Genomic DNA, 17,351 nt, shown 5'->3' on the forward strand with positions numbered 1-17,351 from the left:
TTAGAATGTTTGGTCTATCTCTGTGCCAAATTTAATAAAAATCGATCGATTACAAAAAAAACCGGAAAGTAACTTTAATACAAATCTTTTCACATTATAACATTAGACGGGGGAGTACGGAAGTATGTATATGGATTACAATAAGACCTGAAAAAGGCATATAAAAATTGTTATTTCAAGATTAAAGACTGTTTACGTCTCCCAGACAATGTTGCCGGCGATAATGGATTCAAATTACGTTAAATAAACGTCAAAGCTCAAACGTGCCTGTTGTGTGTGCACGGTGTAATCCCACAGTATCGGGAAAATTTTCTGATATAGTTATATGATAGATCTGTGTCGTGCTAGATACCGCATGAAATGCGTGGCGTTTGGTTCCGTTCTAAAATAGGACCACTGCATATCCTGTGGACGAGGCAGGCTATGTGAAGTAAAGACAATTGAGTCAAAGGGTTGGTTCAATATGAGATTTTTTAACTTTTTCGTATTGATTTACACAATTCATTTAGTTTGAATTAGTTTTATTACTGTGTTTATCAAGAATTATTCTTAATTTACATAAATTACATTGTTCGTAATAACTATTATTGTACGAAACAAAAGTACATAAATTAAAACTAACACAAGATACATGTAAAACGGCGGACTTATCCCATGTAGGGATCTTATACAGACGGCGATAGATGATGTTTTTAGAGTAAGTATGTACTTTAGAAAAAAATATATATACACGCTCGATTCTGAGGTATTTTATAAAGATTCGGCGGTGTCTATATTGTTTTAAATCTATGATATTGGTAAATATTTATGAAAGTGTGCATAATGCCGGTGTTTGATCGAATCAAAACGTTATTAATGTTTTTGTTAAGTCTGGTCCAAAGGAAGGGTTCTATAGTTAACGAGATATGACCAAATCAAACGCTGGTGTGCCATGAAAACCGAGTCAAGTGGGGGTTTCTCCAGCAATATTTTGTGTGACAGTCTATAGCTCACCTGCTGCCCTGTCCCAACTTCCCTACATCCTGAAGATTACTACCACACTATGGAGGTCTGAAACGAGGTCAACGACCAGAGCGATCAGCGTAATCACATACTGGTCAAACATCTAAATAATCAGTCCAACTCGACAAGAAGAAGACCGAATCAATGGAAGAAGAAGTAGTTCTATCATGAAACTGGTGATCATACTGGTGCCAATATGGTTCGCGCCACTTTCGCTATGGTCGGTCATTGGATAGATCACCAATAATGTACTATCTCCAGCACCTCAGTGCATTGGAATGCACATCAAGTCGTTGGTCTCTTCAATATTTCAGCAGTCGACAAACCAATCTGCATTAGGTCCACGTGGTGAGTCAGCCCTATTAGAGGGGATATTAAATTGGCTGATGATGACATTAGGTGACATGTCCACGTGTGTTGTGCCCGTTTGTCTGTCTCCATCGGAACCGCGAAACAAGTAGTCGGAAACGGTTTTCCGACAATTGCTTCGTCTACGAACATTTCGTCGACAGAATGTTTCGACATCGGGCGTTTGAACGACAGAACCCTTCATTCTGTCAGCGAACCGTTTCCTACTCCGATAAAAGAGTGCTTAGTGTGGGTGGGCCATTGATTATTGTCTATTTACTCAACTTCATGATGTTAATATGGTTGTTTGCAGGTATGGCAGCCCCCACCACTCCCGGTCGCAGTCCGTGAAGGCAGCGAGGTCGAGAACTGGGGAGAGACAGCTCCTGGGACTGCCGCAGCAGCGAGCGAGGGTCGCGTCAATGCCCAACACTGGAGTTGAGGAGGAGTACTACCGGTTGAGGCATTTTAGCATCACGGGTAAGGCTATCTTGAATTTTCGACGAGACAAGTTTTATGGATATGTATGAGCGAAAGACTATGGACCTGACATTAGGACTAAGGAGGTAGATAAAAATATTTTAGAACATCAGTGAAGCAGCTAATCTTTTTGGTGGCCACGTTTGGGGTTTTGGAAGCAAACAATCTGTAACAAATACATTAATCATTTATTCAGTAAAAATATAAGTTAATATCACGTATTTATTCCTTTTGGAGTACGCAGAGCCAAGGGTCGCTGAAACTAGTAAAACCAATTGGAGGAATTGAGATTAATGAGAAGAGAGGAGGGGATTGAATCTATCAATTGTTTTATATCATCAAGGATGATATCTATCATCATTGATGATATAAAACAATTCTCCCTTCAATCCCCTCTTCTCTTTTCATGTCATGTCAGACCATTGGCAGATCCCAATGCTCTGACATGACAACTAAAGACACCGAAGACCGTGCGAAGTGGAGAAGAAAACTTATAAAAGCGGATCCTGCCCTCTGACGTGTTTACGCATATTTGCGCTCAAGGTCAGAGAGAGTACTACTTCAACAATTCTTCTCTAGGCAAAGGAGTGGTGAACCGCGGCGACTCTCTGCGTTCGAGACGCTCCCGGTCCAACACTTCAGTGGCGTCCAGCGCGTCCAGCACTGAAGCTGTCACCAGGGCATCGGCACCCTGCTCGCTGGCTTCCTCAAGGTAACCATGTCGTAAGGCGTATCTTGGATCCAGTCAAATAAAGATATCTAACTAGCATAGCCAATTACATATGTCTAGGGTCTGTTTGTGGAGGTCTGATAATTCACCAGGAATCCACGGCTTGGAACTAATTACTTGCGTTCGTGATGTGAAAGAGTGAGCTCCGCTATTACATTCTGTAGATCATTTGAGGTTAAGTACGTCATGTTCCGCCTTGCCATTCATCACTTCAATAATAAATAGCACCTTGCTCTTTAGAAATACTTTACCAATTTGCCCGTTTGCCGTTCTATTTAAAAAAAAAATTGTACAAGGTCTGTGCTATTTCTATGGATTTCTACAGATTCGTGACATGTGTAGCAAATAACCGCTAATCGAGCGGGTTGATTACGAAAGAGCAACAGGTTGCTAGCTAGTCATCTATGAAAATAATCTTCTTTTAGAAAACATAAAGACCCTTTTGCTTGATTGACTTTTAAAATCTGCGCACGAGAAGCAGCTGGTACCATGTTTTTCTGACAGACACAGACCAGCAAGGAAAATGTTAATATCTGGATAAACTATGTCACATTCCTTGATCATATTTCCACAGGGATTCTTCAACCGGCCTCAGCACGTACCGGGTGCTAGTCCTGGGTGCCCCAGGCGTGGGCAAGTCCAGTCTGGTGGGGCAGTTCATGACGTCAGAGTACTTACACGCCTACGACACTAGTATAGGTAAGACGGCAATTGTTTAAAGAATAGTGTAAAAAATGTAATTATCAATTTTACTATGAATCCGAAGGGCCATCCTACAGGGCAATGCTGCATGTGTTATGGGGACCATTGATAGGACATGAGACGGAACTATAATATTAACTATTTTTTGTTTTATTAACAATGTGTAATGTTTCTTGAATTAAATAATGTTATTTAGTTTAAATTGGAACAGACCTACATTATAACTTAAACTACATACATTCTTTCAACAATTAAACATTTGGTACAACATTTATATGCGTGTGGTCTGAGGGCCCACTTCTTGAAATTCTATGTAATTATTATTGGCTCTGATTCCAACTTTCACAATGCTTCTGGAATGTTCACTAAATCCCAATCATAATTTCATAGAATTTCAAGAAGTGGGCCCTCAGACCACACGCACATTAACATTTTATTTAACTTTAGCAAACATAATTTAACTGAAAACAAATAAATTAATGAATTATTTTAATTATCCAAATTTAATACATTATTTAGACTGAAAACAATTTATGTTTAAAAATAATAACGCGAATTGCAGGAACTGGCATTTTTGTAGGTAAATATATGTATATAAATATTATTATTTTTTAATAATTTTTATTAGTTTATTTTAGTATTTATTTTAGTTGTATAAAGTATCTTAGGTTAAAATAATGGTATGTATGTAAAAAAATGATGTGCCGTTCGAATAAAATATTTACAATATTAGAATTACGAAAGTTATTGGTTTGTCTGCAATGATAACCATTCTTATCCGTCATCCATATAAAGTCGTCAACCTCGCATATTCTTCAAATTTAATTTGGCTTCCATTTTCATATTCGTGTTCCCGATTGAAATAGCTTAGCTTCATTACTTAGCTTTTTTCTTGAAAAGTAAACGCGGATAAAATATGCATCTAATCGTCATGTAAAGGTCAAATCAAAAATATTATGGTACAGACTCTCGACTTCTTCAATGAAGAATAAGCAACTCTTCTCCAATGAAGTATCTTCTACAAGATTGAATTACAAAACATAAATAAAATAGTGTAGCCACTAAAGAAATTAGAAATGCATTTTGGTATATAATGGTCTCGTACATGTGTAATGGTATAAGACAAAATATCTCTCTCTAACCCTCCTGTTTTCACCTGCATTCGGGGTGGTGATGCCAGTAGCTTGTGAGAAATAACTATAAATATTGACGAGAAAAAGTGCCTGTGAAGGTCTAATTTCTGAATAAATGATTTGAATTTGAATTTGAAATTGATGCTGCGTAACCAGGGATCATCGCAAAAAAGAAACCTAACAATTTTAAACATTCAGCTGTGATTTTACGATTGGCCGCTTGCCTGATGTCAACTCTCCGTTGGAATGCTATTTAGCCTACTGACCTTTCACGATATTTTATTTGTAATACTTGTTAACAATACCAACCCAGAACTTACACTTTACACATCATAACAATATATGTGTTTAGAACAAACAAATACGTCGTCGACATACGCCAAGATACAACACTCGTCAATTATTCAGTATTGAACAGCGTTACGCAGCGATCGATTCTTGTAGTGAGTAATAATTCACGGATTCAGGATTAGGATTGAGACATATATCTCAGGGATTTGTGTTTGAGCGACTTTTGGATACAATTTACTCCGTGATTCCGATAGGTTGCTCCCATAGGCACGAATGTGGATTATTAATTTCGGAATTAAATACAATGCTTGTAATGTTATCGGTTTTACCAAGAACTAAAACCGCGACGCTATATTAGGTATAGCGTATCTTTTATCAGTTCCAAATAGAAAGTGTCTGGGACGCATCACGTCACAAATTAATAAATTCGTTAGTAAATTTTATGTGGTCGTCCAAATCAAAAGCGACCTTATTGCAGCTCTTTATTGCCGTTGTTCGAATACAAAACAACGGCAATAATGGCGTAAGTGCCGGGCGCCATAAGGTACCTTTTGATTTGGACGACCAAATATTTCGAAATTTGTGATAGCTCTTGTAACCACTTCTCTTAAGGATATCGTACTCTGCTTACTATTAAGAATCCTTGTCGAATTGGGTTGGTAAAAATATGTCTAGTATCCTATAGAGCATTACAGATTTGCCATCGACACGCAAAGAAGAATGACAAATTCTTATCACATTCGAATATGACAACGATTCTCTTCACCTTTCTAATATCTTCCTTGTAGATGATGAATCTGGCGAGCGATCAGTGTGCGTCCTATTGGCCGGTGAAGAATCGGAGATTACCTTCTTGGACGCGCCTCCCGATCATCTTGTTGTAAGTCTAGCAACTTAGATACTGCACGTGGTAGGTGACGTAGGTGGTCATCGTCATCAATGTAATCAATAATCAATCAACAGCCTGTTGCAACGCTGAACTCATTTATTTAAATTTTGACATTTTAAATAATGATTTAAATAAGTACGTCGCCTTAGTTTAAGACGCACATTTGTTAATTGACGTCTTTGGAAAAACTGCTGAGAGGTGAAATTTGTTGCGCCGCTTCTTCTTCACCTGCGCTTTGGAAGTCGGCGGTAGACTAAGTTTAAGCCATTTTTTGACGTTAATAAGTGATGTATAATATATCATCTTAAAAATGACTAAAGTATTTTGAATCTTTGAAATGAGAACTCCGTCTTTTGAGGTATAAATTAATATTGTTTTTTCTGCTTTCCCGATGCAATGGGTCCACGTTGTGGGTCCGTGCATGGGCCCATACTCTTTAATGAAGGCCAATGGGGACGTTTAAGGCTGTGTTGATGATGATGATATTTTCCTCAGTCGGAAGGCTGCGCCCACGGCTACTGCGTGGTGTACTCCACAGCAGACCGCAGCAGCTTCGCTGAGGCTGAGCGAAGGCTGCAAGCGCTCTGGGCAGCAGGCCACACATCTCGGAGAGCTGTCATATTGGTTGGAAATAAGGCTGACCTCGCCAGGTCGAGGCTTGTCCCTACCGATGGTAAGTGACCGTTATTATATTCACTAGCGATCTGGCTAGGTTTCACGCGTGGTGAAACAAAACTTCTATATTGTTAAGGGTTTCGTACGAAAAAAGAGAAGATAATTTGAGTTGAGTTAGAGTTATGTTCTTTTAGAATCTGGGGCGCTTCAGAAGAGGCTACCATTGAAAAAACTGCCGAATTTAGACGTGATACCCTACTGTTATTACATAATTACAAAGGTAACGGTAGAACACCTAGGTGAACCAGGAGTACGAAAGGAATAAGCCGGAAAATTACACACATACTCGTATATCAAGCATCAGTAAGTATCAAACACACCAAATTGGGCGTTATATAAATCACGTTAATTAAACGAGTAAATTGTTAAAATTTAACTTTAGCATTTAACAGGTCAAACAAAGTCATCGTTACAAACCGGTTTAATTAAAATTAAATTGTACAAAACGTGGCATTAATTACATGTCCAATTAACATTGATCGTGTCCAGGTAATTTTAACAATTTGCTTATTCGGATACTTTTGTAGGACTAAATATTTTTTTCCTTCCATGATGCTCTAGGTGCGAAAGAAAAACACAAAATGTGCCAGCTCTTCCCGCGCATATTGTAAAAGTCAATCAAGGGAAAGGGCTATAAACTTATGATTCTTCTCATAAACGATAAGCTAACAACCTGTCACTGTCCTACTTACTAATATTATAAATGCAAAAGTTTGTGAGGATATATGAGTGTATGTATCCCGCAAAATCTACTAGACCGATTACTTTTATTTTCACACGTGGCCTTTAAAAAAAAAGAAGGCTTGTATCTCAGGTCTAATGGACACAAACACTGAAATAGGAAACACTAGAACCGCAGACCAATATACAATACTAGATGTTGCCCGGGGCTTCGCTCCCGTGGGAATTTTGAGATAAAATATAGCCTATATCAATCTTGGATGTACCTTTCTAGGGGTGAAAGAATTTTTGAAATCGGTTCGGTAGTTTCGGAGATTATCCGCCTCAAACATACAAACTCACAAACGCTTACCTCTTTATAATAATAATAGTATAGAAGTATAAATAAATAAATCATTAATTGACAAATCACACAGATTGAGCTAGCCCCAAAGTACGACTTGTGCCCCGAGACTTGTGTTATGGGATACTAACTCAACGATACTATATTTTATAACAAATACATATATAGATAGACATCCAAGGCCCGGGCCAATAAAAAAAATATCATTTTCCATCATGAACCGACCGGGGCTCGAACCCGGGACCTCTCTGTCACAGGCAAATATTTTACCACTGCCCCACCGAGGTCGTCAAAAAAGTATAGATTAGGAATCTCTCTCACGCTTTACCGTTTTACTTCCTATACATTTAATCGCGGTAAAACGAAGTTAACGACGCGAAAAGATAATTCAATGAGCATTAGCGGAAGAAATGACGTCATTACACAGACATTATAATATTATTCAAAATATAGTGTTATACGGAATTACTATTACCTACCACTCCCTACGGAGCGGTGGTGGGACCGTCCGTCTGTGATCGAAAGGTCCCATCCGATTCGTACAACATGAGTTTGTATAGGTACCTCTGACCCATGTAGAGTAGTTTGCCACTTGCTTGCGGCGAAGGGAAAACATCGTGAGGAAACTGGTGTTGGTTATTTATAAATTTGGATTCCACTAATACATAATCATGGCGCCTTAAGATTTACATAGATTTTTCAAACACATCCAACGAATCATATCGTACTAATATTATAAAAGCGAACGTTTGTGAGACTGTATGTGTGTATGTTTGTTACTCTTTCACGCAAAATCTACGGACGGATTGATATGAAATTTGGTAGAATATAATCTGGAATAAGGGGTACTTTTTGTCCCGAAATTCCCACGGGAGCGGAGGCCCGGGACGCAACTTTAATTTCTGTAATATCATTCATAATGCAATAAAACTTAGTTAAAATATTTTAGCATGTTCGACAATTATACAATACAAAAATTAATATAAAACTAATTAAAACAATTTTAGCCAATATCGTCTCTTTAGAAGGATGAGTTCTTTGTTAAAAGAAATTAGTATAAAATGCGAGCGAGATATTGGGGAAATGTAAATTAATTGCACTTAATTAATTATATTTTGCCGCTCCCGGCGTCCTAACTTTTTGTTTACAATTTACATAATGGATTCTTTTAAAATAGAAATTACTTTATAATTAGGAAAACCTAATCAATGAATAAAAATTCGATAAATATTATTTTAATACTAAGGTTATTTTTTTCCTTGTTTTTTTTTACATGTTTCATAAAACCTATCTCGTTTGTTTGTTTGTTTGTAATCAAATCTTGTTAGTTAACTTTGTCATGCTCATTTTATACAACAATGTAGGCAACTTTATTGTCTCCCTACTATTCTACTTGACGAAATAATCTGGAGGCACAAAAAGAACGAAAATTCGCTCATTATAAGTTCAGATTTATCCTGAAGTCTACGAAATAACCATTTATTTCTCAAATTAATTTAATAAGATATACTCCGCGTCCTGAACTGAGCAATCGCTCGGAATAATAGAATGGCAACGGTGCGGAAATACGGTTCTAAAATGAGATATTGTGCTATTGTTGAATGACCATAAAAATATGCCTTTACCTATAACTAGCATCCCGTCCAGGCGTCGCTCGGGGAAAACCAATCTATCGCCGGATAACTAGAGATCTCTAAATAGGATAAGCGATATTTGTCTTTTATTTTCTTGCAATAAAGCTATTACGAACAAACCATAACAAATGCGTAGTTTGAATGATCTAAGCATACAGGGACCTCTGTCCCTCTCTCTAGAGGGAAGACACTTTGTTTTAAACTATTTGTTCGCCGCGAACTGAGACCTCGCGAACACAATAAATCTTTACAAAATTGTGAATATTTCATAAACGACTGGACCGATTTTGATTTTGACTCACAAACTTAAAAATTCTATTGGCATATCCTGCATACATTTTAAATATCATCAAAATCGGACCAACGGTTCGAAAGTTATCGCGTTACAAACACATTACGTACATACATACATACAAAAAATGTGTTTTTGCCCCAAGTAGAATGCTAGTAATTGTGCATAACAATTAATAAGTGCGTCTGTATGTGATGACCCCATTCAATGTGTTCAATTCCAAATCATGTCGGCGCAGTAAACCGTCGAGGAGTTTCTACGTCGGGAGCCATTTCTGGTCATAATAATCATAATTATTCATAGTCATCGAAACTAAACAACAACAAAACAAAATTTCAGCTCGATATCAGCTTCAAAATAGTTTTACAAGATTCTACCTTTACACCCATATAGACACAAGGGACGACATAGCACATAGGGACTTATAAAGTTATATTGCAAATTAAATAAAAGCTTGTAGACAGTTCAAACTGTAAAAAATAGTTTCGCCTGAAATGGCTTATCCATTGTTGTGGTGTACGAACATTATAATGTTCAAATTACAAATACAGTAACATTGTTTGACGACCTCGGTGGCGCAGTGGTAAAGTGCTCGAACCGAGAGGTCCCGGGTTCGATACCCGGTCGGGTCATGATGGAAAATGATCTTTACCTGATCGGCCCGGGTCTTGGTTGTTTATCTATATAATGTATATGTTATAAAATACAGTATCGTTGAGCTAGTATCTCATAACACAAGTCTAGAACTTACTTTAGGGCTAGCTCAATCTGTGTGATTTGTCCTAAATATATTTATTTATTGTATGACAAAGTCTGTAAAATCATATGTTTGCAATATTCCAGAGGGCAAGACACTGGCGACTTCATACGAGTGCAAGTTCATCGAGACGTCAGTGGGCATTAACCACAACGTGGACGAGTTGCTCGTGGGGCTGCTCACACAGATTAGGCTGAAGCAACAACATGCTGAACGAGTCAGGTATATATTCTGTTTATGTCTGCCTCGTGTTCCTGTGCGCCTAAAGATGTGAGTTTTTCATAAAAAAAGACGTGGCTGCCAGGCCTGCACAAGATTGATCGTGAAGAGGGCCTCCGAAGTGGTTTTAGCTGGTGCAAGCCCACACTGCTATCATCCGCTGCTCGTTTCACTTCGAATAAAAAGGTATTCTTGTCGTCATGAAAATTGCCATCGTAAAACAGAAAGAAACACAAGTGTCTAATTTACTTTGGGGCTAACGCAATTTGTGTGACTTGTCTATTGTGTATATACATTAATTTAGTATTTATACGTACCTTGTACTTATTTAAAGCTAATTAATGCATGATTGAAACATATTGGCTTAGTGTCGATAAACGTAATAAACTGGTAGCCACCAATTTATTGCGTGTGAACCAACCGATGAATCAACCAACGATGCTCGGAATATTTATGAATAGATAGGTATTACAGAGAGACAGTTATAAATAAAACAAACTAATTAGAATTATTTTAATACATGATTATGTGTAATAAAAATAATTTACTTGAACTAAAACATAATCTATTTATTCAATTCTTAATTATTTCAAAAATAGGGCCATCATAATAAAGTTTCTAGTACAGTCCACTGTTCGTCTTTACTCCGCGGGGCGGCAACAATGACGAATTTCCGATGTATTTGAATATTGTTGTCAACTGTACCTACGTTTGATTTATTAGTTGCTTGGAGTGTGTGTGGTGTCTTGTTCGTCCCAATTAGCTCGATCTTTTTTGACAGTTGGAGAATTCTGAGCTGGTCCCGCTGTCGCAGTGACAGCATAAAATGCCGCAACCACTGTTAGAAATCGGAACAGCGTGGTGAAACTGAACATTGTGATTTCTTACTCCTCTGCTGAATGTAATTTAAGTCCAAACTTTAATTACGAGTATATTAGTGTATGCCGGCGTTTGTACGAATTATTTTTCGTTGTCATATATTTTAATTACACTTTTGAACTTTAAAGGTGAAAATCCATTGATAATTCTACTTTTTTCGTGTATTTTTTCTCGGGTGCGCTATGTAGCACTAATTGAGCAAATTTCGTTCGTGGTGGGGTTCAGTCTTAAGCCTCAATTCTTTGTATACGAACTATACGAAAACTGTATAATGTGCAGAGTAATTGTTGATTAAGTTTACTTAATTTCACTAAAGACTATGATTAACAGGCAAATTTTTAATAACCGTGAAATACGACCGCCATAATGGCGCATGAGCGAATTTGCCCGATTCATAAAATAGTGCATAGGTACAAAAACTCTGTTGCGAACAAAATTGAACTTTATCACGTATAGCATACGCGTTAATGTTATATGAAGTCTAAAATTAATATTGTTACTACACTTAGTATTTATGGTAATAAGACGTAAACTATATTTTGCAGAAAACGCAGTAGCTCCCGCAAGAACCGCAGCAGGACCAGGTCTCCGATCCAGATGGAAGCGCCGGCCCCTGCCCCGCCCCCCGCGTCCGCGTCGGCCGCCAGCACGCCCAGAAAAAGGACTAGATTATCTGCCAGTGTCAAGGTGACAGGAGACTCTCATCGACATTATCTGCCCACAAATCCTCGTTGCTCGACACGAGCCTTTAACTTTTTGAGCCATTTTCAGCTAACCTTTCTTTTCCACACAAACTGATTCTTTCAACGTGCATTTAGGTAATGTTAAGGCTTTGTTAAATAAATAGATTTGCCCGTTTTTGTATGTATGAGTAGGTACTGTACAAGTGCAGTCACTGCCAAAAGTAATTAAAATATAGCCTGATTATATTTAGCATCAACAGAATAAAATAACAAGTTTATTTGTTAGACAAAGTAAAAAAAAAAACCCGACTTTCAATATTCATTTCGCTACAACTTTTGAACGGCTGAATGGATTTTCATGAAACATGGCTAAGAACACTCGGGATAAAATTATCTATGACACAAAATAATCGGTTCATCCGTTTGGGAGCTACAATGCCACAGATAGGTACAAAGACAGACACGTTAAACTGATAACACCCCTTTTTGCGTCGGGGGTTAAAAATAGATATAAGGGATAGTTATAATTTACTCGCGGAAACAATAGCTGAAGGACAGGAAAGTTCCCGTCAGGCTCGCCGCATTGATATTGAGATTTTAAGCTGAACGGGGAACTCACTTGATCCATTTTTCCAATTAGGTTTATAATTATGGCTGTCCCGTAGACAGAGAAAGCTATATAGTTTTCTTGATTTTTGGAAGATATTACTTAGTAATAAGCCCGCCATTTGTCTGTAAGTATAAATAAAATAAATAGATATATTAGGACAAATCACACAGATTGAGCTAGCCCCAAAGTAAGTTCGAGATCGAGATTTTATAACAAATACACATATAGATAAGCATCCAAGACCAAAAAGATCATTTTCCATCATGACCCGACCGGGGATCGAACCCGGGACCTCTCGGTTCAGAGGCAAGCACTTTACCACTGCGCCACCGAGGTCGTACATACATACACACACACACACACACACAAACACACACACACGCACACAATGGATAGCATTTTTGTCACTAGCGGCTGTAAGAGATTGGGAAGAAATTGTTTAGTGAATCTTATCAAATTCCAGGTTCGAGGTCTCCTGGGCCGCGTGTGGGCGCGGGATTCCAAGTCCAAGTCCTGTGAGAACCTCCACGTGCTTTAGCACTCGAGCGCCGACCCCGTCGCCTGCTTCCCATTCTTCGATTGCGCTGCGAACTACGCTTGAACTAATTACAAATATACAAAATGGCTGCTTTTTGAGGACAGTGGCGCCCTCATTTGAAATATATTATTTTATTTTGTTTCTTAGGAAAATATCACAGATATGAGAACATTGAATGTTATTAATCTGTGAAAAATATACAGTCATATACTTATATTATTATAAAACTATGAATTTTAAAAACCATTTAATTTTTTTTCTATAATAATATAATAGATCTTTGATAATTAATTTTTCAGATGATATTAATGGTAACTAGCTCAGTTGTTAAAAGCCGCTGCGTTGTTTTGATTGCTACTCCAAGTTGAATTTATTCATGAAATCTTTTTATGGACAGTTGATACAAATAAAATATAAAACTTTTACTTAATATGTGACATATCATCACACACTCCAAGATAACATGTTATCGCTCATCTCGAAACGTGGTGATTGCAATTTTAATTATAATTTTGATCGTACAAATAATTTCAGGGCGCTACTGCACTGACATGCACAATTTTCAACAGATAATGTATATGAGCTATGTTGAGTATTCACAAATAGCTACATATCAATATTTTCTTTATTATTATAATATGCTCTTATCGAAAACACAATATTTATTGCAATGAATGAAATATTTCCAATTTTTATTAATAAATGTTATATCTGAAATGATTTATCTTCCAGACAGAATTACAAACTTTAGTAATCAAATATTTGCACAGATATCGAGACAAAAATAGCTATTAGAAAGCAAATTATTGCTTTAAAAAGGAAAATACACAGTAAACTACCTTGAAGGTACCTTAGACTTAATTGTATCACTTGTTCTAATACCTATTTAATTCATTAGATTAGTATAGTGTATACTAATAAATTATGTATTAAAACAAGTCATACAATTTGTTGCAAGATTATTAATCTCTAAACCAAAGGCGGGTCGGCAAATTTCCATAAATAATTTTAAAAAATTGAGGAATTAAGAGAATATTTATTCGTAGAAATAGATTAAGAGAGAGGGAAATGACAACAATTAAAATATTGTAACTTAATGTCTACCAATAGACATGATAACAATGGTTTTTTTATATAAAATGCTGTTGAAATGGTAATTCTCCATATATATATATATATATATATATATATATATATATATATATATATATATATATATATATATATATATATATATATATATATATATATATATATATATATATATATATATATATATATATATATATATTGGTAAATCTTCAAATTTAAAAAATACTTTATATTAAAGATAATAAAATTTACAATTATTTTTTAAATGTTGTTCAATTTATCTTTGTACTAAAACTTTTCATTTTGCAAACCAGTAGATGAGTACTTTAATGATAATTTTACAATATTTATTAAATTTAAATTTAAATAATTTAAATATACCTTCTTTAATAATTATTAAAGAAGGTATATTTAAAGAAAGAATTAAATGAATGTCATAATGTTTCATTACCGACTAATGTTACTGAACGCGTACACGGGTGGGTGGGTAGTATTATAGATGGTGCCATTTTTTATCTTTATTAAATCTATTTAAAAAAGTAATAATCTGAACAACTTTCTAAGAAAGTATGATTGATTTAAATTTATGATAAATAGTAATAAAAACAACTTTAACGCTTATTTTGTATAATTATAAGATTAAATTTAAGTTGGTTTTGATTAAAAATAATATAGTATTATTTATTAAATGTAAGCTGATAAAACGGAATGGATAATTTATATGTATAAATATGAACAAAAATGTATAGAAATACCGATAGAGTGTAATATCATATAGGACAGTATTTACCAAGAATGGCAAGAAAAGTATTATAGGCGTATGAAAGCTAGGTTAACGATGTATGTGATCCTTCAATGTCTCGAATCTAATATATGTGTATGTAGATAATTATAATAATTTTATATGAACATTTTGTTTCAAATGTAGCTTGATAAATCATTTCGCATAAATTAAATTTATATAAAAATTAATAACATATGATTTATGCTACATTTTTTAAATTAGAATTTTAATATACTCGTAATAATAATACATACACACAATTATTGCTTTGGTATTTATGTATTTAACGAGAGGTTTTTTTCATTTGTTGTAGATTTAATACATTAATCGTACGCAAATTATAATGTAAGTTCATGTATTTATAAATGATAAATGATCAGACATAAAAGTGATGATATTGTATAAAAAAACCTAACTCATTATAATATAATATTGTGAATTATAATAATCTTCCTCATTTACAGCTTCATGACAAGCAGTTCAACAGCAATAACACTTTTTTATTATTAATATTTTCACTGTGCCATTTTAGTAAAACCTTATTGAATGCTATTCTTGAAAAATATGTTAAAATGCTCTTTCAATATTGTTTACACCTTTTCTCAAAAATCTAAAAGAAAATTAAGCATATTTTTTGCTCACTGTCACTGCTATTTCCATCGATATCATTTCAATCGCAACTCCACCGTGAAGCGTGGGATACTTAAGTACTTATTATTAAAAAAACAATCTTCTTTTATATCTGAAAAAGTTATTGGGTCCACAGCTTGACATATTGAGCGAAACGAATTAGGGAGTAGGCATTTTGTGTTTTGCAAAATTGCATTAAATATATAGTGAGACTTTAGTGTGAGGTTTAGAGAAGCTCGTTAAAATAAAAGTATTTCGTAGACACACATGAAGCAGGGCAATTATTATTATAACGCATTATATATTGGATAGAAAGGCAACTTTTCATAAAGGATTTGGAACATAAATGATTAGAATCCATCCGAAATATTACGAGTACATGCCGAATATTAAAGAATAATGTTCCTCAAGTGCATTTAGAAATTAGATGCTTTGGATTTTGTTTTTAGATACAATGCCTGTAGACCACAGACAGATGTATGGCTAGATACCTCATGTCCTGTGTATAAGAATCTCGCAATAAATCTTTCAGAAAAGAATTTTGAACTGCCAATTTGCTTTATACAGTGTAATATTAATTAATAAATAATATTTTTGTTGTAGGCATGAAAAGTGTGTCCTGTTATTATATAGTATTTTATAAAAACGTGGTATTTAGCCTGTATATCTGAAATGTAGACCTTAATATTGGTTACAACGTTGAATAATTTCAATTTGAGTGCCTCGATATTTAGTGAAATGTATAATTATTTGATCCCTCCGTAAGTTTTTGCCTTATTTTGATAATGTTATAATTTGGTAGCCAACACGAGACGAATAGACGCTAGAATATAGTTAAATTATATAATTATATATGAATTACTAGTACTGCGTGTAAGAACTAGATGTATTCTTTATCGATGTTATTAGTATAGGCACTACGTGACGTGATTGTGACAATGTCGGCAGTTTGGTGTCATTAGAATATAAAAAATAATTCAGTAAATTAATTATTTTGATCACCAAACTGCTAGATTATTCCACGAATGGGCTAAAAGCCTGAGAGGATTTTTACTATCTAATAATATATATACCTTATATGAGTGTGACATTTAATCCCAGGGTCCAATATATAACACCAATCAAACTTTCCCTTGGACTTTCCTGGACAAACCTAGTCTTAGCCTAGACCTTCAGCAGTTGAGTAACAACAATAGGCATCATTATAGATTTTTGGTTTATATAGACATAAAATGTAACATGTTTCATGATATTTTCAAATAAGTATATCAAAACGACCATGTAGAAAAAGATATTTTAGCTAATTTATCATTAAATCAGCAATCATCTGTCCATTGATAAGCTTTTATTTATTTATATTTTGTTTTGTAATGAAAAATATCATATTGTTAAATATCCTGGTAATATTTAAATATTCATTTTTTATTTATATATTTGTAAAATATTTGATTCTGTGGCCTTGCTTGCATTATTTGAATGTTTAACTTTAGAAATATTTTTCGAGACGGTATCAAAACCTAATAAATGACAATAACGGAGTATGAAATAATATCCAATAAAACTCTTGCTTATTATTTCCATTCAAAGGTTTAAATAAAAATAATTATAAGTATGCCAGTTTTCCAAAATGTTTAATGATGTTTTTCATGTTTTAAAATGAGCATAAAATTGAATAATTTGAAACACAACTTTGTCTGTGGAATCTAAAAGTTGTATTTTGTAATTTCAACAACCAATTTCTAGATATAGTATGACACGTATTTGATAGATCTACTCATACTGCTGTTTCCCGTCGCCCTTCCAACTTTATAAAGTGTTCACCAAGACTTAGGCACTTTTAGGCCTATACTAAATAAAATTAGGCCCAATTATCCTAACTAAGCCCATGCCACAGACATATGTATCAGTCTAGATACCGATAATCTCGCGATTTCAATTTATGTCACCCAAATAAATTCA

At 34.9% G+C, this 17,351-nt stretch overlaps 1 protein-coding gene across 4 annotated transcripts in view; it reads left to right on the forward strand.

The window, feature by feature from the left end:
• LOC128679988 (uncharacterized) overlaps window positions 1-13,062 on the forward strand; it is a 118,767-nt gene extending 105,705 nt beyond the window's left edge. For 3 of the 4 annotated variants that reach the window (XM_053762571.1, XM_053762573.1, XM_053762574.2), the window contains 8 exons: window positions 1,664-1,830; window positions 2,410-2,542; window positions 3,135-3,259; window positions 5,475-5,566; window positions 6,071-6,248; window positions 10,044-10,179; window positions 11,601-11,742; window positions 12,812-13,062. In XM_053762571.1, the coding sequence (XP_053618546.1) occupies window positions 1,664-1,830; window positions 2,410-2,542; window positions 3,135-3,259; window positions 5,475-5,566; window positions 6,071-6,248; window positions 10,044-10,179; window positions 11,601-11,742; window positions 12,812-12,886 (1,048 nt within the window). In that variant the 3' untranslated portion in view covers window positions 12,887-13,062. Of the gene's footprint in view, window positions 1-1,663; window positions 1,831-2,409; window positions 2,543-3,134; window positions 3,260-5,474; window positions 5,567-6,070; window positions 6,249-10,043; window positions 10,180-10,957; window positions 11,078-11,600; window positions 11,743-12,811 lie in introns of those variants that run through there. The other variant, XR_008405797.1, reaches the window with a different exon arrangement.
• Window positions 13,063-17,351: the final 4,289 nt, after the last annotated feature.

The sequence above is a fragment of the Plodia interpunctella genome, chromosome 22, assembly GCF_027563975.2.
Source record: "Plodia interpunctella isolate USDA-ARS_2022_Savannah chromosome 22, ilPloInte3.2, whole genome shotgun sequence".
Lineage (NCBI taxonomy): Eukaryota > Metazoa > Arthropoda > Insecta > Lepidoptera > Pyralidae > Plodia > Plodia interpunctella.